The 24,289-nt window shown below is 36.2% G+C and overlaps 1 protein-coding gene across 2 annotated transcripts; it reads right to left on the bottom strand.

Moving 5' to 3' along the window:
- Positions 1 to 386: 386 nt before the first annotated feature.
- Positions 387 to 20,924, bottom strand: itgae.2 (integrin, alpha E, tandem duplicate 2). Of its 2 annotated transcripts, none has more exons than XM_052107297.1 (32): positions 20,637 to 20,924; positions 20,331 to 20,433; positions 20,141 to 20,220; positions 19,932 to 20,005; positions 18,121 to 18,226; positions 17,952 to 18,032; positions 17,755 to 17,826; positions 16,054 to 16,175; positions 15,722 to 15,873; positions 15,461 to 15,614; positions 15,070 to 15,217; positions 14,740 to 14,810; positions 13,080 to 13,200; positions 9,607 to 9,734; positions 9,309 to 9,446; positions 9,012 to 9,215; positions 8,562 to 8,695; positions 8,286 to 8,431; positions 8,043 to 8,191; positions 6,574 to 6,693; positions 6,311 to 6,381; positions 6,030 to 6,153; positions 5,831 to 5,917; positions 5,468 to 5,547; positions 3,382 to 3,462; positions 3,200 to 3,278; positions 2,580 to 2,681; positions 2,460 to 2,492; positions 2,268 to 2,348; positions 2,071 to 2,157; positions 1,881 to 1,991; positions 387 to 1,410 (listed from the first exon to the last, which is right to left on the bottom strand). In XM_052107297.1, the coding sequence occupies exons 1-32, from the start codon at positions 20,662 to 20,664 to the stop codon at positions 1,357 to 1,359; spliced, it is 3,321 nt and encodes a 1,106-aa protein (XP_051963257.1). In that variant the 5' UTR covers positions 20,665 to 20,924; the 3' UTR covers positions 387 to 1,356. The 2 variants fall into 2 exon arrangements, with proteins under 2 accessions (XP_051963257.1, XP_051963258.1); XM_052107298.1 differs by having other exon boundaries at positions 9,012 to 9,212.
- Positions 20,925 to 24,289: the final 3,365 nt, after the last annotated feature.

Genomic DNA, 24,289 nt, shown 5'->3' with positions numbered 1-24,289 from the left:
ATTATATATATATATATATATATATATATATATATATATATATATATATATATATATATATATATATATATATATATATAATTATAAGTACTTTATATTAAGTGAAAATTATAAATTTTAATCGACTGACAGCCGTAATATATATATATATATATATATAACGGCTGTCAATCGATTAAAATTTATAATCTAATTAATTACATGGTGTCCCGATTAATTAATAATATTTAATCGTATATGCAAATATTTGGTGAGAATATAACAATAAATCAATATATAATGATGAAATAATTATACATAGTAATCTTTAAATATTAAAATGTTTATATATATATATATATATATATATATATATATATATATATATATATATAATAAAAGAAATCAGATAATTAAAATGCATTACATTCTTGTGGCAGAAGAGTTAATCATTGATAAGACGATACAAATAGTGGCTTTAGAATACAATATATTGTTTACTAACATATTATTGATCATAATCTAATCATTGGCACACAGTTCACAGAAATCCATTTCACAAGTGAATTTGTCAATCAGTTGGAGATTTATTATGAGGGCTTGTTTAAGGACCCGTCAATGTACACCTTCTTCAGACGTCTCGGGTGTGTTGCGTCAGTAACATACATTTTTAGGTCACTGTGTCAAGTTAAATATAGTTTAATACTTAGAACACATCTTGAGATCCCTTAGTTCGGATTTGCGCTCCATCAAGTGTTTTAAACGCAAGAACGTAACGCATGTTTGTTTTGTGTGTCTGCTGGATGGTTGTTTTGTTCACTGTATGTGTTACCACATAGCTGAAGTTTCACTTACTGCCCTCTGGAGTAAACAGGTGGTACTACAAGCTTGCATTTCTCAGGAATCTTCCTTATTACGGTCCGGGGGCATTGCAATTAATTGGGTTAATTTTCTTAATGCGTTATTTTTAATAAAATGAATCGCACTGAATTAACGCGTTAAATCGACAGCCCTAATATATATATATATATATAGTGCATATTCATTATCTCAATGAATGCCTCTGGTTTAAATGCCATAACATATTCTTATGAAATATCCAATATCTGAATTTTCTTTTAATAGTTATTTTTTATTGTGGGACCACAGTTTGAATTAATTAGGTAGAATGGCCCTTATAACACTTATCCATATTCATTCTTTCTGTACAGACTATATTAAATACAACTTATTAGTAAAAAATCATCTGTTCACAAATAAATTGTTGATACAAACAAGAAATAGTTTATAACGTTTATCTAAAAAATAGTTATTTCTTGACACAAACATAAGCAAGATATGTGGACAAAAATGATCCCTCTTTTGCTTTGCAGGTCTTCAGTTTGATCTCTGTGTTTGGTCCATTTTATGCCGCCGACGAAAAAAGCCACACTAAAAATGACATCACATAAAGAATCTTAGTGCATGTCAGGATAATGGCTATGTTCAGAAGAGCATAGTACCATACTTCCAACTGTTACTATTTCTGCATTATAAAGTGCACATTCTCTGTATGCATAAAACACTTGGATGACCACATGCGCTTAACCTAACCTTCCATTTTCAGTGTGATGAAGACTGACCTGGAATTAATACCAAGTGTCTTTTGTAGCCTATTATTCAATCGGATTGCCAAAAGTCTGACGTTTAAGGCATAAAAAAAGTAAAAATAAATAATAATAAAAAATCTGTTTTGAAACTTTTAGCATTCCATAATGGGTTCTGCTAACCATTCAAATTTTAAAGAAATAGTATACAGTGTATATTGCACTTTAATAAAGTAGTAAGCTAGCATTCCATTCCGAACATAACCACTCATTTAAAATAGAAGTGTGGGGCCAGGCATGAAGGGTTGATTATACCTTTATGAGAATGATAATGATGATGATAAGGAGCAGAAATCCTCCTATGGAGCCTCCTATGATGGGACCTTTAGATGTAGTCACCGGCAGCTTTGTTATCGTCACTTCCACCTATATTGTGTTAATGAGTCCATCAATAATTAAGTCATCAATAAACTGTTTTTTTATTTGAAATGAGACTCCTACTTACTGGAACAGTCCTTAAAGTGTCCTTGGCAGTATAGAGGGTTTCATCAAAGCTGTATTGCCCCACAGCAATGATATTGTCAGATTTTTCCTTTGAATGTGATAAGAACATAAAAGTTATGCTCGATAGACAGTTTCTTGGTGTGCATGTATGATTATCAATGCATCACATCATTTGCATTAAAGAGATGACTTGCATACCTGCACATCATGTATTAAGACTTTTGCATCAATGATAATTTTCTGCAACTCTTTTATGGCACACTTGATGAGAAAGGATCCCTAAAGTCATAAAAAAATACTTTTTATTTAACCAAAACTATGTTTTTTATTCTCTCTATCTCTTTCTTTTTTTCAAGGAAAGACAATATTTTGTTTCAGGGGACATCTTACCTCGACTTTCTTATTATGGGGCATAACACACTCCTAATGCAAAAAGAGCAATAAATGTTACTTTGAGAGCTTTCATGCTGTTATTGTCACTCTATGCACTGCATTTTTAATGTATAATACCTTTGGTGTCACTTTGTTGATGTGCATCTCTGTTTTCAAGGTGACCTTTGTTATGTTAACAGATAAATCGATTGTAGCGCCATACTTATTTTCACCCACAAACTGAAAATAGAACAGAATAGATTGAATATATAACAATAAAATACATAATATAAAATTAATGATTTTATTGGGGAAACCCTCAACATGTACATTCATCATTCTTATCCAGAACCATTTTTTCAATGTAAGTCTATAGGAAGTTTTTCCACCCATTTAATCATCTGACATGCTAAAACAATTGTAAGTCAGATCACTTAGGATAATAATATCACCTTTTCAACAAGCCTAGCAATAGTGATTCTGATACTTGTTTGATGCTCCTGTTCTACCCTTTCTGTATGAGATTCGAACCAGCGTCTATGACATGGGAGGCAAGTGCGCTAACAATGAGGCTAAAGGCTACAGTCCCTAGCGTCAGTCGCTAGTGCATGTCTTGAGGTCAGGAGAGTGAGGTTTATACACATTGCAAAGCTATCTATCAGCTGGCCACCGTTACACTTGCCTTCGCAACCACCACTAAAACACAAGCATCTCATATTGTGAACACTATGGTAGTTTTGGAGATTAATATACATTACCTCAAATTCAAATTGAAGCAGTTGTTCAGTGCCACCCTTCCCACCCTCTTCTATACGGAATCTGTTTGGGGAGGCTGTGCTGTTGTTGAAGTAAAAAGTTAATATTCTTCAATATTACAAATTCAAGAGGTTCAATGAAACATAGCTTACAACTAATCGTCTTTAATTGCTTGTTCACTTACCCAGTTAGCTGTATTGGTAAGGAATACTTCACATCAAACTTGAATATTTTAGAGTCCAGAACTTGGGCACCCTCATTATTACTAAAAACAGTTTAGAATGAAAAAATTATTAAAGATTATTAACTCATTTAAATATAAAAATTGCACTCAGTATTTTGAATCATGTAAAAGCAATAGTTATAGTATAGTAACCAATGCCACTGTAAATGTGCTATTTGGCACCAGCCGTGTTTAATTCAGCCCGAGCTCAACCCTGACATGGTTCATTACATATATCGTTGCTTCAATGTGAAACTGGGGGCCTCTAAAAGCAAGTTAAAAATTCTCAGATTTTTAAGGTTGATGCTCTATCGAGTTTTAATTCAACAAAATCTAACCTAAACCTTAAACCTAAACCTAACTGATAGTGTCATAAAAGCAAATGTGAGATGAAAGAGCATTAACCTTAAAAACCTCATCTGTTTATCTAGTTTTAACCTCTAAATCTACAAATAAACCTAACCGATATTGTCAAAAAAGCCAATGTGAGATAAAAAGCGTAATTGCTGAAGCAAACATGTCATTTCATGGCGCTGACATTTTCAGCTCAGGTGCTGACTTGCATGCTTTGCTCGTATGGTCTTCCACATTCAAAGTCCAACACTCTATCAGTTGAGCTGCCGCGCAGCTTAGTAATGTTTTAATAAAGTCATAAATAGGCATGTCATAAAATATCAATATATCAGTTATTGATCTGCATGTTATTTTATCAATATACTGTATTTTTGATACATCAATATATTAACATTAGCTGACATTTATATTAGAAGCTTAATTTGCATGCTTTCCAACTCGGTTGGAATTCTGTTTAATGTCTGGCGTAATAGCATTAGGAGACCACAAAGGGGTGATATAACATTTACTGAAGCAGGTTGCAAGACACAGGTATAACAACATAGGATGGGTATTTTAGAACTTCTTGCACATGACGCATACACACAAAAGTTACAAAGGTTTTTGTAGTTCTTCAAGAATGAACAAAGAGATGTTGATGAGTTTGCAGGTTAGTGTATGAAACTGGTTTAACTGCGCAAACTGAACGATTAGAAATTACTATGAAATCTGTCTGTATGTATGTTTGAAGAGGTTTCATTCAAGCTGTCAAACCACATACATAGTTGTAATTGAAAATACATTTTGTTGGCTATATGAAAGATGCATATACACAATATATCATCTACTGATGAATAAATAATCATTGTCCTTTTATTTGGGTCAAATTTAATGGAAAACTATGCAAGTTATGCTCTGTTGCGCTGCAGATTTTAGAGCAACCTGTTGAGATGGCGAGCAACGGTGAGTGTGTACCTTAAAAATAATTATTTTGATTTTTAACACACCATGTCACACACCCCCTTTAATTAACCCTGCCACACACACTTTACCAAAGTTGTGTTGAGAAATATGTTTGAAAACACAAAGACTATTAGAAAAGGGGTATCCCTATTTACATCTGAAAAAAAATCCCAATATATATCGATAATCATCTGGAAAATCTTCTGATTATCGATGATTGGAAAAGGTATAGACACCAAGCCTAGTCATATATATAGTTGTTTATGCAAGCATTAAAATGTATCATCTTTCAAATCATGTTTTATAGTAAAAGCTTTTGGATGTCTTAAGATCGCCATTGTGTTCAGAACAGTGTGAAAAGTACTTTTGTACCGTTTATGTACCGTTTATCTCCCATTTTACTTGTGATTTGTTGTTGTAGCACCTCTAGTGTTTCACCAGAAAATTGCTGAGATAAGTCAAATGAGCCACAGAAAAAAAGATTGCAAAAAAAAAAAAAAAAGTTGTATTAGCGTATTTCTATAAGAACAGGTAGAATTAATTTATTCCACAAGCAAAAGTGAGGGATTACCGAGATAAGTAATGAGAATTATTCAGCTGGTCATGTGAGCTCAACATGCATTAAACAGCTTTTTTTGTGAGTGTACATGATTATAAACATATTTTTCAAAATAACTATTCATTTATGTATGTGTAAAAGTTAATGCAAAAAAAAAAAAAAACAGGAAATAAGTGAGTCAGCAGCTCTTACCTGGTTAAATTAGCGATAATCTCAGAATTATTTAGCTCAGATTTAGTGTCATTGAGCTGCCAAGAGATGAAGAGGCTGGTCTGGAAGATGTACAAAAACAATAAATCAAATCAAATATTATTTGCCATATGTACAGAACACAACTAACAATGGCAGAGTGAATATTGACATTTTTGGAGGTAGACTCTGCTGACATTACACAAAAATGTGACCATACATGGCACATAAAAAACTGAAAAAAAGCTAATTTAAATAAACAGTGAATACATATAGCACACAAATTATATAAAATAACAATAATGACTTAATGGATCAAATAAGAGAGGAAAACTGGTGTTTCAAAGATGTGTGACAGATTAAAACCTGTGAATATTTGCGAAAAACGGGGTGTTGAAGATGACACTGTATCTGATTCTCATTCTTTACTGGACAGGGAGCACCTTCTGTTTTCTGTAAGTGAGAAACAAAAGCCATACCAGGTTTACAGATATCTACAGGATGCTTTAGAGCATGTGTCATTGGCTTTTGCTCTTCTTTGATACAAGATTAAGTTTTTCTTTACCTTTTGGTTGAGTATGTTTGGGTAGGTCAAAGTTAGGATTGTCAAATAGGATGGGTCTTCTGTGTTTGTAAGATTGAAAATGATATTCAAGCTTTGAGTTTCTCCAATTATAATCATATTCTCGCTGCAATATAAATTATTGTTTCAGTTACAAAAATATCAAAACATATTTCACATTTTCTGAAATTTGCCCATGGCATTGTAATATAAATATGCCACATATGGCCCCTAACAGCACCTTGTAAAATTTTAAATGTATTTAATTGTATTATCATACTCACCTAATCTTTGAATCAGATAATGAAATACTTGGCTTACACACTTCATTCTTGCATTCCTTTTTAAAGGCAATCTAACAAATAACAAAAAAATGGTCAAAATATAGATTACCATCTGTTCTATTTTGAATGTAAAAATATGTTATTACAGAAAGTGATTTAATGAAAAAGTGCACAATATGGATAAGGAATATGAAGTTACAGCTGAGGAAGTGCTTAAATATTCAATATTATGAACAAATTCTAAAAAAGATATATTTTATTACCTCTTTTACAGCCTCTGTTGGAGTAAATACATCGAGAATTCGCAAATGGGATCCATTGGAGTTTGGGGCCAATGAAAAATGTAACTTGATTTTAATAGATGAAAAACAGTCATAACAACCCTGAAAGGAAGACACAGTGCCTCTCAGTAATAAATCAAAGAAAGGGACACAGCAATTAAATAATTTAAGAATAAGTATAATCTATATACTATATTGTACTATAATCTGCACTCACTGGACTCTTTATTAGGTACGCCTGTACATCTAATTATTCATGCTGTGATCTAATCATCCAATTGTGTGGTAGCAGTACAATGCCAACAATCACACAGATACGGGTCAGGTGCTTCAGTTAATGTCCACATCAACCATCAGAATGGAGAGAAAAAATTTGATCTCAGTGATTTCGACTGTGGCATGATTGTTGGTGTCAGATGGGCTGGTTTTGATTATTTCTTTAACTGTTGATCTCCTGGGATTTTCACACACAACAGTCTCTAGTGTTTACTGAGAATGGTGCCAAAAACAAAAAAACATCCAGCAAGCAGCAATTCTGTGGGCGAAAACTGCTTGTTAATGACAGAGTTCAGAGGAGAATGGTAGGTGACAGTAACACAAAAAACCACACATTACAACAGTGCTATGCAGAAAAGCATTTCTGAACGTAGAACATGTCGAACATTGAGGCAGATTGGCTAAAGCAGCTGAAGACCCCCTCAGGGTACCACTACTTTCTGCTTAGAACAGGAAACTGAATCTGCAGTGGGCACAGGCTTGCCAAATCTGGACAGTAGACGATGGGAAAAACATCCTCTGGTCTAAAAATCTGGATTTCTGCCGAGGAACACAAATGGTAGGCCCACTGTAGCCTTAGTTTTCTGTTCTTGGCTGACAGAAGTGGAACCCTACATGGTCTTCTGCTGTTGTAGCCCATCCGCCTCAAGGTTTGACGTTTTGTGCATTCTGAGATGCTATTCGGCACACTACAATTATACAGAGTGGTTATCTGAGTTACCGGATCTTTTCTTTTAGCTCTAACCAGTCTGGCCATTCTCTTTTGACCTCTTTCATCAACAAGGCGTTTCCATCAGCAGAACTGCAGCTCACTGGATGTTTTTTGTTTTTCGCACCATTCTCTTTACACTCTAGAGACTGTTGTGCCTGAATATCCCAGGAGATCAGCAGTTACAGAAATACTCAAACCAGCCCGTCTGGAACCAACAATCATGCTACTGTCCAAATCACTGAGATCACATATTTTCCCCATTCTGACAGTTGATGTGAGCATTACCTGACCCATATCTGCATGATTTTTTACTTTACACTGCTGCCACACGATTGTCTGATTAGATAAGCGCATGAATGTGTAGATGTACAGGTGTGCCTAATAAAGTGGCCGGTGAGTGTATCAGTATAATATATATATATAAGTATAAGCAAGAAAAAAGTTAAAAAAAAGAAATTCAAACCAAATATTTTAGGTCGATAGGTTCAATGCACTCTGCATCTGATGTCAGTGATAAGGTGGACTGTATAAGATCACTGCCATCAGCGACGAGGCGCTTTTTGTTTACACCAGAATCCAAGTCAATTTGGAACTGAATAGGAAGATTTTCATCTTAAAGGGCAGAAAGTGAAAAGTGGTTAAAAAATTGAGAAGGATAGTTTTGAATCCAAATATATGAACTCTCTGAAGAAGAAAAAACACTTACTTTTCCTTAATTGCCCTTTTACGGTGCTAAAGCACACAGATAACTTTATGATAAACTTTCTTGGTATTTCAATCATCTGTTCAGTGAGAGGAATCTCATCCGGCTCAATTGTGATAGTTGGTTTGATTATCACGACAGGTATGGTCCTAAAAAATTGTGTAAAGATGATTGAACATCTAAGGAAAGGTTCCTCCATCCCAATAGAGCATATTAAAGAAATATATTACTAGACTATGCAGAGAAATGCATCCACCTAGTCTGCTATTATTTACTCACTCAAAAACTGTCACTACTCCTTGACTTCCAACTGCAATGCAAGGCTTGATCCATGTCGTTTCAGGTAGGCCTATGGTACTTACTGACTGACCAAAATACTTAAGGTTTACTCCAAAATGTGAGGGTGAAACTTTCTGGGGAGTAAGCAACAATTAACATTTGAAAACACTTCACATTCACATTAAACTACATGATCACAAGCATCTATCTTCTGAATCCAATATACATAGAATGCAAATAATGCTTCAAATAATCACTTGTTTGTCTTTTTCATTGTCTTGCATTTTCTAAAAATATCTTGTCATGTAAGAGTTATGACTTTCTAAAGTAAAAGTGAAACCCTGCTTTAAAAATGGTTCCAATGATTATCTTTTATTACTTTTGTCTCAAAGATCCTCAAGTAAAGAACTTGAATCCTCCAAAAAAAAAAAAAGGTATACTGAAACTCACTTGTGAAAACTGAAGACCAGCTTTAAATCCATTGTAAATGTAAATGCTTCCTGAGGAATCTGTTTCTAGAGGAGCACCCACTGCAACGTCATTGTACTTGTTCCCATCAATATCTCCTATGGAAGCTATGGCAGCACCAAACCTAGCAAAGGTCTGTCCTGCATCACCCCGCAACTCCCTGTCCACACTCTCAAACCTTTCCTGCTTTGGGATGTAATGAGATATAAGGCTTGTTTTCATATTGTCCCACACATATCATTCCCATAAAATTAATCTGAATGGAGTGTAAGATCTTACCTGATTCAGTTTGTACACCAGCACCTTGCCTTCTTCCCCATTTTGATGGAAATGTGGTGCCCCAACTAACAGATAATCAATGTATCCATTCATGTCAATGTCCAAGGCACAAATAACTGATCCGAAGTAAGATCCAACCTATGAAAAATCCATTATATGTGGTTTGTAACTGATTGTGAGCTACAAGAGATTAATCAAGGCCTCTGTTTACAAAGCTATTGGGTTACTTTTAGAATATGCTTTTGAAAAGAGTATGATTTGTTAATATAAATGGTATTTGTCAGCAAATACTTCATACCTGATCACCCTGGAGAACATAATTTTCAGACCCTTCAAATATAAATACTCCACCTGTCAAGTTATACCGTGGTGCACCAGATATATAGACAGTTTTAGTGGGTAAACGAGCAGAGGCCACACTGTAACCTGTAATCAGAAAGGAGATTCAACTTCAAAGAGATTCAAAGAGAAACATAGACCCCATTTGATTTTTGATGGGAATTAAAACTAGGCTGTAAGGCAGGGGGGTCAAACTCATTTTTGGTCTTGGGTCTGACTGGACAAAGCGCCATTGCTTGGGGGCCAAGTTTAAATTTATAAATGATATATATATATATATATATATATATATATATATATATATATATATATATATATATATATATACATATATACATATATAATACATACATACATATATACACACATAGTAACGCGTTAATTCAGTGTGATTAATTTGATCAAAAATAACGTTTTAAGAAAATGAACGCAATTAATTGCAATGCCCCCGATCCATAATAAGGAAGATTCCTGAGAAATGCAAGCTTGTAGTACAACCTGTTTACTCCAGAGGGCAGTAAGTGAAACTTCAGCTGTGTGGTAACACATACAGTGAACAAAACAACCATCCAGCAGACACACAACACAAACATGCGTTACGTTCTTGCGTTTAAAACACTTGATGGAGCGCAAATCCGAACTAAGGGATCTCAAGATGTGTTCTAAGTATTAAACTATATTTAACTTGACACAGTGACCTAAAAATGTATGTTACTGACGCAACACACCAGAGACGTCTGAAGAAGGTGTACATTGACGGGTCCTTAAACAAGCCCTCATAATAAATCTCCAACTGATTGACAAATTCACTTGTGAAATGGATTGCTGTGAACTGAAAGCCAATGATTGACTTATGATCAATAATATGGTAGTAAACAATACATTGTATTCTAAATCCACTTTTGTATTGTCTAATCTTATGCCACAAGAATGTAATGCATTTTAATTATCTGAATATTTTTTATTTCTTATATATCTAAAATTATATATATATATATATAATTTTTTAATATTTAAAGATAACTATATATAATTATTTCATCATTATATATTGATTTATTGTTGTATGAGGGGCTTTCTCAGCATATATTTGTATATGTGATTAAATGCGATTAATCACAATTAATTAATCGGGACACCATGTAATTAATTCGATTACAAATTTTAATCAATTAACAGCCCTAATTAAAATAATTATCTTTAACAAAATGTTATCACATATAATCAACTTTGTACACAAAATATTTCGACATGACTGAGAGCAACTTGCCGAAAATCACATATTTCAGCCCCTCTGAGTAAGTTCATTCAATTAAGGGTTTGTCAAACTGATTCAAAACAAGAACTCGTGAGCTGGTGAATCACTGTTTTAAAAGTGCTGGCTCATGAGTGTCATTTAGTCACGAATCTGACTGAACCAGTCACTGTGTTTGTTGTTGAGTACAGCCAGTGAACACAATGCAATAGAAAAGAGCGTTGATTTGGTGTTATTTCACAGTGCACTCTTTTTTTTTATGTCACCACATTACATTCAGACTGCAAACTCTGTGTGATGCTAAAATGTAATATTTATCCATTGATCTGTCCATGTTGTCAGTATTTCTGTATGAGAGACAATTCACTGTGGGAATGTGTGGCCATGGAACTTGTGTCACCCTTGTGTTCGCTGATACACGTGACTGCGAGTGCTGAATGTCCCGTATTATTAAATGAAATTCCACTGATCATGCAAGCTATAACATATCTACATGCAACACCACAAATTTTAATGTTTAGCTGTTCTGCTGTATCTATTCAAATAATAGTATATAGAGGACATCTCACCCAAGTTACAGGCTAAATAAACAAGAATGTTTTCAAACATCACTTGACGCAAATCTTCTCACGGGCTGGAGATGACTCCTTGGCGGGCTGGATTCGGCCCGCGGTCTGTATGTTTGACACCCCTGCTGTAAGGTTTAGATGTCTCTTCAATGGCATGCAATGTATGAAACTGCATAAAGGTTTTAGATCATATTTAATTTTCACAACTCTTGTTTTTTGGAGATTTTTATATATTAAACCATTTTAGAAAAAATGTTTTTCAATGTTTCATCAGCTGGACGATCAACAGTACAGCTTAATGATGAGACTGTACATTCCTGTCAAAAAGTAAATATGCGGCTACTCTGAATAAGGTCTATTAACCAGGCTTACATTTACTTAAGTGAAGAAAATTTTGTATTAACAGAAACTAATACCAATACATTTGAAAACACATTGATTTTGCTACATTTATGCCCTTCATCCACATTAGAATGGCATTGTCATCTACTGAAAACTGGTACTTTAAAAAATGGCCTCTGTTGCCACATACTTTGGAAAATAATGTCAAAGGAGGATTAGTGAGGACGTGGCCTACCTGAGCATGATTTTCCATATAAAATACAGTATATGTAGAAGTGGCTTCGTTAGATTGGCTTCAACAGTTAATCACAATCTGATCTCATGAAATGTATGTGATCTTGGGAACATTTTAACAAAACCAAATTTATGTACTTCATAAATTGTTTGGCTAAAGTTCCCCAGTGGAATGTTCAGCAGGGTTAAAAAAGTGAGTTCAATTTTGTTGCAATGGACAAGGTTTTTAAGGTGGTAATTAGATGGTTAATGAGTAAAAAGTACCTCCCTAACCTAAAACTTTAAACTAAACCTAATGATTAGTGTCTTAAAAGATAAATGGGAGGTAAACAAAACAGACATTCTTACCCTAAACCAAAACCTAAACCTAAACGATAGTGTTCACAGAAATATATAAGAGTTGAACAAAACAGACATCCTAAACCTAAACCTACGCCTAAACCTAAACGATTCGCAAATTCGACATGAAAAGCTCAATTACTGAAAAAAACTCTTCTATAGAACTTTTGCTTCACTTTCAGTTTGGTTTCGAGCATCCTTGGCTGGGCTTGAGTCTTGGTCTCCAAGCACAAAGTCCAACACTCTATCGGGAGAGCTACCGCAGAAGTTAATCGCGTTTTAATAAGTGTGAAAATGTAGGTGGGTCTGTTATAAAAGCGTTAAAATGTATCGTTTTTCAAATGATGCTTTAGAGTAAAAGTGTTTTGATATAATAACATAGCAGGGTGTGTATAATAGAGTGAACATTAAGTCTTTATAAACTCGTAAACAGCCATAGCCACACGAAATGTGTGAAAAGTAATTAAAAGCACTGTTGTTTTAGCGCCTCAAGTTTGAATTTCACCTGGAAACCTCAGCAAAACGTAGAAAGCAGCATGTAAAATTTTGCAAAAATGTACTTATAGTAATGTTCATTCTGTGAGACTAGGTTGCTTAATCAACTAATGCGACACAAATGTGAAAACTTTATTGGAAAAAAATACTATTCCATTTCCATTGGCTTACTTGTTTGGCTTACAATGACTCACTCACCTAAATAGGAAAATTTGGGTTCATTCTCAGAGTCATTCAAAAATTTCACACTGTCATCAGACTTCAAAATGACCCCACCACTCCAGTCATATGCTCCCACTGCTCCAAAAAGAACTGATTTCTAGGCAGAAAGAAAGAAATTACCACAACAAATACATACAATATACAACCCCACTTCCAAAAAAGTTGGAACAGTATGAAAAATGCTAATAAATACAAAAAGGAGTGATTTGTAAATTATTTTCACCCTTTATTATACTGTTTTTTTTTTTTATTTACATTAATTTCAAATAAGATGATTGCAACATGCTCCAAAAAAGTTGAGACAGGGGCAATTTAAGACTAATAACAATTTGACGAGTTGGAATAACAAGTCGATGTGAAACAGGTGAGGCAATCGTATCATAGTACTGCATACTGAATAAGCAGCCTCCAAAAAAGCCTAGTCCTTGAAAAGACTTGTCAATTTGCCAACAGATAATCCAGCACTTTGAGAACAATGTTTCCCAAAGACAAATTAGTAGGATTTTGCACATCACACCCCCTAAATTGCATAACTTAAAAGATTCAAGGAACCTTGTCAAATTTCGATGCATAAAGGGCAATGCCGAAAACCACTTAATGCACGTGATCTCTGATCCCTCAGATGTCACTGTCTGAAAAAACATCATTCATTTGTAATGGATATCATGAACATGGGCTTGGGATAACTTTAGTAAACCTTTGTTAGTCAACACCTCTCGCTGCTGCATCAACAGATGCAAGTTAAGACTTTACTATGCAAAGCAGAAGCCTTACAGCAACACCGCCCAGAAGCACTGCCGACTTCTCTGGGCTCAGTCTCATCTTAGATGGAAAGTAGAACAGTGGAATAGTCTTTGAAGTCCATAGTTCATAGAATTTTTGAAAAACACAGCCATCGTGTTCTCCGGGCTAAAGAGGAAAAGGACCATCCAAGCTGTTCTCAGCATCAGGCCCAAATATTGCACCATATGAGAGCACCATTAATGAAGACAGATGGAGCAACGAATACTGCCATCCAGCACAGTCTTTTCCAGGTACGTCCTGGCATTTTCCTACAGGAGACCTTCAAACCACATCCTGCCTGGATTACAAGTGCATGGCTGTGTGAGCCGAAAGTGTGAGTGCTAGATTGGCCTGACTGCAGTCCTGATCTGTCTCCAATTGAGAATGTGTGGCGCATAATGAAGCACACCATACGGCAGTGAAGACCCTGTAAAATTGTGCAACTGAAGATCTACCTAATGGATGAATGGGGGGAAATTCCACTTTCTAAACTTAATAAACTTGTTTCTTCAGTGCCCAAATGCTTAATAAGTGTTATTAGAAGAAATGGTGATGATTCACAGGGGAAAACACTCGACTGTCCCAACTTTTTTGGATTGTGTTGCAATCATCTGATTTTAAATTACTGTACATTTTCAAAAAACAATTAAATTCACAAGGTAAAACATCATATAATGTGTAGCTGTAGTACTTTCAATATAGCAAAGGGTGAAAATTATTTACAAATCACTCTTTTTTTTATTTTATTAGTATTTTTCACACTGTCCAAACTTTTTTGGATTTTGGGTTGTAGGCTAATCTGTGCAAACAGAATCATCCAATCTATTAATTTGATTGATTTAATTTAGCTTACATCATGCAGTATGTGTGTGCTGAATCCAGCTTCAGCGAGCTGGAATTTAAATCCTGCACCTTGCTGAGTACCTGATATGGGGTAGGAATTAGTCTGATTGGAATTTCATTTAAAATGTTGCATTGGTGGAAACAGAACGGATTATTATGAATATTGTTTCAGTTTATTTGTTGTTGCTGTTGTACTGCATGTTAGTTTCTGCTGTTGTCTATTGAGATGCTATTGCCATAGCACAGTGCCTCAAAATATGATAGGTAAATGAGTGCCTAGTGCTTCGAGAAACCCAGCCTTTCTTTGTTACATTGTAATGTTTGGTAAAAACACTCTTACCTTCGATTCCTTCAGTTATACTTTGTTCCAGTAGGGATAGAATGCTGTCTAAGGCAGCATAATTGGAAACGTTGAAAAAGTTATTGGGATCCGCTATTTCCTTCATCTCTTTAATTGCTTTAGGAACAGACAGAACCTTATCACCTACCTACAGATAACATGATGTTATTTCAAGAGTATAGTTTTTATTATATATTGTGTTAATTGTTTTAACTGATATATTACAAGTAATATATTAACCGGTTAACCTGATATGAAAAATTCAAAAACATGATTAATGAAGTTCTTAAGGCTGAGATGTGTGTGCATTAAATTAACAAGTGTTAATTATTAGAGAATCTTTTAAAAACATAATTAAAAATAAGATTTATTGTGTATTTTTGTCACTTACACCAATGGCAAAGCGAATGATTCCATTCATTTGTGGCTTTTGCAAAACATCTGTGAGATTCATAGTGTCTCCCAAAATTTCTCCATCAGACACTACAATTATTATTTTTCTGGAGTTATTTTTTGATCCATTCTCAGGGACGAAAATATCTGTACTGTAAATATAAACATAAATGATAAACATATACTATATGCTATTCGTACTCTCGTAAGCTATAAAATGTCTATAATTTTACAATATATATTGTGGAGCAGAACTCACAGCACATGATTTATTGCAGAGGCAGTCTTTGTGAGATTGTAAATTTGCTGTATGTTCTTGACCGTTTCCAAGGTTTTGGTGCCCTCAGCGTTGTCTAGCAGTGAGAGTTCTGTCCTAATCCTACTTCCAAATTGCACTATTGCAAATTCACACTGAAAAGAGGTTTTCATTTAAAAATCTTAAGGAATTGTACTGTAACTGAAAAAGATTTGATATTGTACTGTATATTACATATTCGTGAATATGTAATAACATAAAAACAGATCTAAAAACTAATCATAAATGCAATAAGCTGTGAATGAGTGGCATACAATGCTTTGCATTATACTTACATTGAAACATGTTTTCCAAACTTTCATCATAACATTGTAGATAAAGTCTTTGGCTCTTTCAAAGTCGGGAGCGTCAATGCTACCAGAACCATCCAGCACAAAAGCAATCTCTGTCCCAGCATCTAAAAAAAATGTTCTTATATTCTTAAATATCAGTGAATAAATTAAAGGAACAGTTCACCCCAAATACAATTCTGTCACCATTTCTTCACACCTGTGTTTTTCCAAACCCATATGACTTTCTTTCTTTTATAAAACACAAAAGGAAATGTTAGACATAATGTCCAGTCCCTGTCACCATTCACTTTCATTGTATGAAAGAGGCAATAAAAGTGAATGGTGATTAAGTATGTCAGTCCATAGCATTCTGCCTAACATCTACTTTTGTGTTTCACAAAAGAAAGAAAATCATACAGGTATGGAATGACTTGAGGGTGACGGGATTTAAATTTTTGTTGGAACTATTCCTTCATGGCCTTGTTGTGATGTGGCCGTGGCTGAGCGACGTCTGTGGAGAGCGAGGCCAGGAGTGGAAGAACGGTAAGGATTGACACCTGGGGAGAATTTTCACTAACAGCTGTTTTGTGTTATAGTGAAGAACTGGAGAGAGATAAAGAGTGGGCCACAGTTGGGGGAGAGAGACTTGAGTCTTACAAGGGCATGGACTGCAGTGGCAGAGAGTGTTTTCATTTGTGTTTTGGAGGTACTGAGTTTTGTTTGACTCAACGCTGAAAAGCGGCTCAGAATAAATCCCCCTCAAGTGTTTAAACTGGTTCCCGCTTCTTCATTTTTCCCTGAGCTAACCTGAGAGTTGTCATAGTGGTGAGGAAGAGGAAGTGCCTAATTATTCAACTGTCACCAACCCGCTGACTGATCTTATTTAAAAGGGGCACCAGATCCGGTCCAGTGGATGGAGCCATGTCAGCAGGCGTTCACGCAGGTGAAAGCTGAAATTTGGGCCATTATTGCACTCTCCTAACTTCACTCTCACTTTTATCTTGCAGACGGATACATCGGACAGAAGTTTGGGAGCAGTGGAGAGGGAGGAGCGCTCCATGCTGGACATTAGTTGCAAACTCTCTCTGAAGGAGACTAAGTACAGCATGATAGAGAAGGAGTGTTTGGCCATTAAGTGTGTGGTCCTCACCCTCCGGTACTATCTGTTTGGGCATGCCCCATTACAGTGGCTCCATTGCATGAAGGATGCCAATGCGCGGATCACCTGTTGGAATCTAGCTCTCCAGCCAGCTCTCCAGCTTTTTAAGTTTGAGGTGATCCATAGGCCGGGGGCGCAGATGGTCATGTCGGATTTGTGGTGGTGGGGTGGGGGGGTGGGGGGGTAAGTGATAGGCCGGATGGCTCCCTGGCCTGACTCGGGCGATGGAGGTATGTGGTGATGTGGGCATGGCCGAGCGACATCTGTATACAGCGAGGCCGGGAGAGACTGGTAAGAATGGTAAGGATTGATACCTGGGGTAAATTATGTCTAACAGCTGTTATGTGTTACAGTGAAAAAAACGGCATCGAATAAATCACCCTCAAGTGTGTAAGCTGGTTCCCGCTTCCTCTGAACTGACCTGAGAGTTGTCACAGGCCTCTATATTTAATATATTTAATTCATTGTTATATGCAACACCACCTACATCACATAATAAAACACTAGTATTCATTTATTACAAAGGCTTAAAAAAAGACTAGTACCATCATCATCCTCGTCTTCGTCTGCATTTGTGTCGCTACTCGGATGGGAGTCTCTTCTCATTCTCTGTTTAACTTTTTGCCAATGGCAATGACATTGGTAGAAATGTAAATATTTTATCACATTATCAATCATATTCTTTGAATTAGTCACACTAAGGCAATTTTTTATTATTTCATTTTCACTCAGGTGATCTTACCTTGATAGATCCCTCCACTCCGATAACGATTGTTATTGTTGTTGCTGTTGCGTTCAGCATTTTCTTCAATTTGCTTTGACACTGGGATTAAAGGAATTTAGAAAAATTAGGAGTAGGATTATATCTGTAAATATCTGAAATTCCATGAACAAATCGTTCAAACTCATACCTAATTCAGCAGGATTAATTCGAATGTTTCCTGTTGGATTCATCAGCATGCAATTTCCATTCAAATTATCACTTCCTGAGATCTTTGTGCGGACTTGTTTACACACCTTATGAAAAAACCACACACACACACAAATATGTCATTTTACCTCTCGGCTAAAGCACTACATTTAATACAGCAGATATCAACTTTTTTGACTCCACTTCCTTCTTATACAAGATAATATTTTCAGGCCCCCTCCCTCCCTAGAAAAGATGGAGTGTTCAGCTGTGCATTTTGCATCGAACTGAAAAATATTATGTTTTTTCACATAGTAAACTTGATTTCTTGGCAGCTTTTAATAATTAATCTTAAGGACCCCTAGGAAGTTTATCGACTGAATATCTGAAAGACATTGTCTCTGTAACTATGAATCTGACAGCCTTATCTTTTCACTGTACATCTTGACATCTGCAGTCTCCTTAGCAATCATGGTTTCAAGCTTGATTACGCTTTCTATAGTGCCATCTAGCGCTCTGGGCAGGCGTCAAGCACAAGGAAGTGTAATCGAACTTGAAATCATGAACGTGCCTAGAGACTGCAATGACAAGATGTACAGTGAAAAAAGAATTACATTTGATCTGTTCTCACCCAAAACCAACTGGATCGCTTCAGAAAATATGGATTTAACCACTGGAGTCTTATGGATTACTTTTATGCTGACATTATGTGCTTTATTGGAGCTTCTAAGTTTTGGTCACCAATCCCTTGCATTGTATTGGCCTACAGAGCTGAAATATTTTTGAGCTGAAACAAATATCTTTATTTGTGTTCTGCAGAAGAATAGAAAGTCATACACATCTGGGATGGTATGAGGGTGAGAAAATGAGAGAATTTTCATTTTTGAGTACTATCCCTTTAAGGTGTTGCTATGTAGAGCAAAATTTAGTAATGTTCAAACATCTTTATGTGCTGATTGGTTTTTGCTTAAACTTTTTATAGCCTTCACCTAACACCAATAAATTAAACTCTTTTAAGGTGTTTACATGACCACACAATTTGTTGTGACAAATACATGTTTTGTTGGGTAAGTCCTGTAACAAACCATTTGACATTATGACTAACAAAGTTAACGACTTCCTCCAGACAGTCACTGTCACAGCAACATGAAGTATTTCACAACAAGTCTGAAGTATTTCACAAATTCCTCTTGTGGTACTCCAATATTTATTTTATTTGACTGTATTTGAACAATTGAGATATGCAAGGGGTCTTTATTTTTAATCTATTTTAAATGTTACGGACAGCAAATTATTTTGCCACCATTTTACTGTTCTCTAAAAGACAGTTTCCTGTTCTCTGATTGAGAACTGATGCATTTCTGTCTGACACGTCTTTGCAGGGGAAACCACACTCTCTGTGGTTTTACTGTGAAAACGTTGGGTGAGACAGACACAAAGACTGCTGTGAACTATTTCTGATTATCAGCCATCACTTCTCATTTGGAATAGCTTTCTCAAAAACAAGCTTTTATAAATAAATTGCCTAACTTTCTTACTTCTGTGGAACACAAAAGATGTTAGGGACTGTAGAATGTCATGGATTGACCGTCTCAGTCACCATTGACTTTTATTGTGTGAAAAAAAGACACAAAGTGATCGTTGACTGAGGTTTTCAGTCCCTAACATATTTTGTGTCACAGAAGTAAGAAAGTCATCAACACAAAGGTGATTCAATTATGACAGAATTGTATTTTTCGGGTTAACTATTCCTACATCTCCAGTAACTGCCATATTGACCTTATCCCTGTATTTTAAGAGTTTTATACATACCAAAATGTGCTCCTCTTCTGATGTCAAGCTAGTCGCTACTGATGCTATAGGTCTCATGCCTTTTCTTGAATCATCTTTAAAAAAAGATATTGGTGTAATAAAAAGATACGTTTAATTCTGCAATTCAGTGGAATCATAACTACTTCATGAAATAAAGTTTATAGGGTAATCTTTAGCATGAACAGACAAAGATTGTGTGGCAAACTTACCATTAGAACCTACTTCTACACATCCCTTATCTAGTGTGCATTTAAAAAGCATTCCAGTTGTTGGAGAAGGAACAAAAACACTAGAAAAGGAGATATGATGACATAATTTACAAAGTGACAAAAATCACCTTATGATAAACATTTATAATTAAAAAAATATATATATATAATTAGTTAATAAATTACCAACCCATCTGTTGACTGAATAACTGTTTGCCCAAACAGACTATCGCCCATTGCGAAACTCTTCACTGGCAATATTTGAATGTTGAACCCTGTCACACTACATATCACTGTAATATAGAAAATAATGAATGGGAACACATCGGTACTAACAGCATAATTTCAGTTCATTTGGACAATGATTTGTTCTTTCTTTTAAAAAACTGTTTTCTACTTCTTTCAGATATTTTCAATTTCAAATAAATAAATGCTTAGAAAATGGCAATAAATGTTAAATACTAATTAATCATGAATATTGTCGATAAATACATACCAATCATCAATACCAGTCCTCTGTACATTTTGCGAATTGAATAAATTCCACACTTTTAAAAAGACAAGTCAGCACACTGAGACAGTAAGCAGCTTCTTGTGGTCTTTAATATGTAGAACACACGATGCATAACCCTCCCACTCTGCAGATTTCAGAGGCAACTCATTTCTCACAGACATCGTCTCTATGGTGAAGTGAATTCAAATTTATAATAATTTTGAAAGCCATGAGGATATGTCACATTTGTTAATACTGCACATTATTTAACTCTCTGTCTGAACAAAAGATCACCTGATGTTTTCACCAAGACCAATTATTTTCATGTGTAGTGTGCAATATATAAACGAGGCTCTGGGTGTGCCAAGTGAAAACAGGTTGCGCAAGAGCTGAGGTGACATGTAAACCATTGATCCTAATTGCTTTTAGCGCTAAATAATTATTTTAGACATGTGTTACTTTATAATGGCTTGTGTTAGCTTATAAGCCATGTGTTACTTTATGATGAAACAAATGAATTCCACTTTTATTCATTGATTAATGCTACTTTTATCATTGGACAGTGTAGGCCTGTTAATGTATCTGAATATTTGGCTAAAAATATAATCATGAAATCTGAACATCTGACTTGATTCAATTAAATTATTTTGAAACTATTCATAATTATTTCAGAATATATTCTGAAGACACAAATGTGAATGGAGGGACAATTTGCATTCAGGTACATACAGAATATGGTATGTAATATAAAAATACACGTTGTACATTCATTGGCTCAAAAAAATTATAATTTTGGATATTAAATAAATGCGTTCTGCATTGTGTAGAACACAAGTATGCACAGCAGTAAGAAGATTATACATCTTTACTGAACATTATTTGCATTTAGGGAGTACATGTAGCTTTGGTTTATGTGTGGTTGCAAATATAAACAAAAAATTATTAGTGATGTTACAGTATTTGTCTTCTTAAAAAGATCCAAGTGAGTGTGTAAGACTTACTGTCCAATTTCCCTGATCCAACTAGACATTAAAGTATTGTCAAAAATGTTGGCTAACCGATTAAGTAAAATTATGACATCTCGTATACATATAGAACAGGTGGGGTTTATTTGGGGCCGTAACTCTTCTGATAACATTAACATCTCTGTGTCTTCTACTCAATCAAGTTATCTGCTGCTGAGAGAAACTATGATGTTGGCAACCATGCACTCTTAGCCATGAAGGTGGCTTTCGAGTAGTGGAGACAATGGCTTGAGGGAGCTTGTCATCCTTTTCTGGTGATAACGATCATCGCAACCTGGAGAACATTCCGTCTGTTAAATGCTTAAATCCTCGTCAAGCTCGATGGTCTCTCGTCTTCTCCAGGTTCGATTTCACCATCACCTTTCGACCTGGCTCCAAGAACACTAAAGCTGATGCCCTGTCCCGCATTCATAGGTCCACTACTGGCAACAACCCTGTGACTTCCATTATCCCACCTACTCTCATTGTCGCTCCTGTATAATGGGACATAATGGCAGGCATCATCCAAGCTCAGAACCTAGAACCCACTCCCTCAGACTGCCCTCCAGATAGGGTCTTTGTTCCCAGCTCCCTACGCAACAGAGTTCTACAGTGGATTCATGACTCGGCCTGCTTGGGACATCCAGGCGCTCAAGCTACTTGCAGGTTAGTACAAAACCGGTTTTGGTGGGAGAACCTAGTGACTGAGGTTGCTGACTATGTAAAGAACTGCAATGCGTGTGCATGCTCTAAATCTATTTGACAGCTCCCGTCTGGTCTCCATCAGCCTCTACCTGCCCTTCGATGTCCTTGGTCTCATATTGCAGTAGATTTCATCACGGATCTTCCCAACTCTCAAGGTTTTACTACCATCTTAACTGTGGTGGACCGCTTCTCCAAGGCCTGTAGATTCATCCCTCTGCCCAAGTTCCCCTCGTCTATGGAATGTGCTGAAAACCTGTTTCAGTATGTCTTTCTCTTTTATGGCCTACCTGAAGACATTGTCTCCGACCGTGGCCCCAATTCACCTTCTGAGTCTGGTTTGCATTCTTCAAATTGCTCAACATCAATGTGAGTCTAACCTCTGGTTATCACCCTCAATCCAGTGGACATGCTGAATGCCTTAATCAGGACCTAGGTAAATTCCTCTGGGCTTATTGTCAAGTTAATGGGCACGACTGGATCTTGATCCGAATATGCTAAAAATTCTCTGTTTAAACCAGCCACCGGAACCAACCCTTTCAAGTGCATCATAGGTTTTCAAACCCCACTCTTTCCCTGGTCTTGGGAGCTGTCCGATGTTCCTCCAGTCAATGACTGGATGCAGCGCAGTGAGGCCATCTGGGATCAAGCTGACATCCATTTACAATATGCTTATTCATCGACAGAGTGAGCAGGTCGATCTCCATCGGTGATCTGGCCCCAACTATGCTCCAGGACTGTGGCGTTGGCTATCTACCTGAGATCTTCGTCTTTGGCTCTCCTGCAAGAAATTAGGTCCCTGGTATGTTGACCCTTTCAAAATCCTTCATCAAATCCATCCTGTGTCCTTCAAGCTTCAGCTCCCTGCTAATTACAGTGTTTTCCCCACCTTTCACTTGTTTCCTTGCTCAAACCCGCGATGCCTCAGAGAGAGGAGGGCTCTCAAATCCTCCAGAGACCCCTTCCGTTCTTCATTGATTGAGAGGAGGCCTTTCGGGTACACAAGCTCCTGGACTCTTGACACCGGTGTCGGACTCTCCAATACTTTGTTGACTGGGAGGACAACAGCCTTGAGGAGCGTTCCTGTACAAACTCTGATGACATTCTGGACCCTGCTCTCATTGCTGAATTCCACCACAATTTCCCTAATCGTCCCGCTCCCAGAGGTCAAGGTAGACTTGGTTTGCCTTTCTGGACTGTCTTCTTGTGTACCGAACCCTTGCCTGCCTTTTGTTTTCCCTTCTATCTGCTAATTTGTTGTACTGTTATACTTTTATTAAACTGCATATGGATCTTAACATTACTACCTCTGTGTCTTGCTGCAGTTTCCCAGTGAAATGTCCAGCGAGGGGTGTCAAAAGCAAGTGAAATGGTGTCATAATCAGATGAGGTTTTGAAAGTGAATGTTAGATGGAGGTTTTAGTGAGTAAAACGTACTTCTCTAACATAAAACTTTTAACTAAACCGAACCAACTCTATCCTAAAAGCAAATGAGAAGTAAACAAAACAGACATCCATAACCTAAACAACACCTTAACCTTTCCGATAGTGTTCTAAAAGCAATTGCGACATGAAAAGCACATATTCTGAAGCAATCAGGTCATTTTGTGTTGCTTCTATGACATTTTCATTTTATGTGTCAGCTTGCAAATGTGTATAAATGTAGGTGGGGCTGTTAAAGTTTAGGGTTTTTCAAATTATGTGTAAGAGTAAAAGTGTTTTGTCATCATAAGAAAGGACAGGAGAGCTGTCCAAGTCACACCACCTGACCATTGGCATTCCTCAGGGATCAGTGCTTTCGATCTACACTTCATAACTCTGATCGATAATTAAGGCACATGGATTTTCCTATCACTGCTCTGCAGATGATATCCAGTTCTGCCTGTCATTCCAGCCTGATGACCCCAGTGTCTCTGATCGAATCTCTGCCTGCCTTTCAGAGATCTTGGC

This window comes from Xyrauchen texanus, chromosome 36, assembly GCF_025860055.1.
Source record: "Xyrauchen texanus isolate HMW12.3.18 chromosome 36, RBS_HiC_50CHRs, whole genome shotgun sequence".
NCBI classification, from domain to species: Eukaryota; Metazoa; Chordata; class Actinopteri; order Cypriniformes; family Catostomidae; genus Xyrauchen; species Xyrauchen texanus.
This window is presented reverse-complemented; position numbering and strand designations above follow the sequence as displayed.

What these genes read in the sequence shown, in the direction of transcription:
- itgae.2 (XM_052107297.1), bottom strand. Translation starts at nt 20,664, where the DNA reads ATGTACAGAGGACTGGTATTGATGATTG. An exon ending in GCACACACATACTGCATGAT is followed by an intron (nt 13,201 to 14,739) that starts GTAAGCTAAATT and finishes CTTTCTGCCTAG; the next exon opens with AAATCAGTTCTTTTTGGAGC. An exon ending in ATGTTCTCCAGGGTGATCAG is followed by an intron (nt 9,447 to 9,606) that starts GTATGAAGTATT and finishes GATTTTTCATAG; the next exon opens with GTTGGATCTTACTTCGGATC.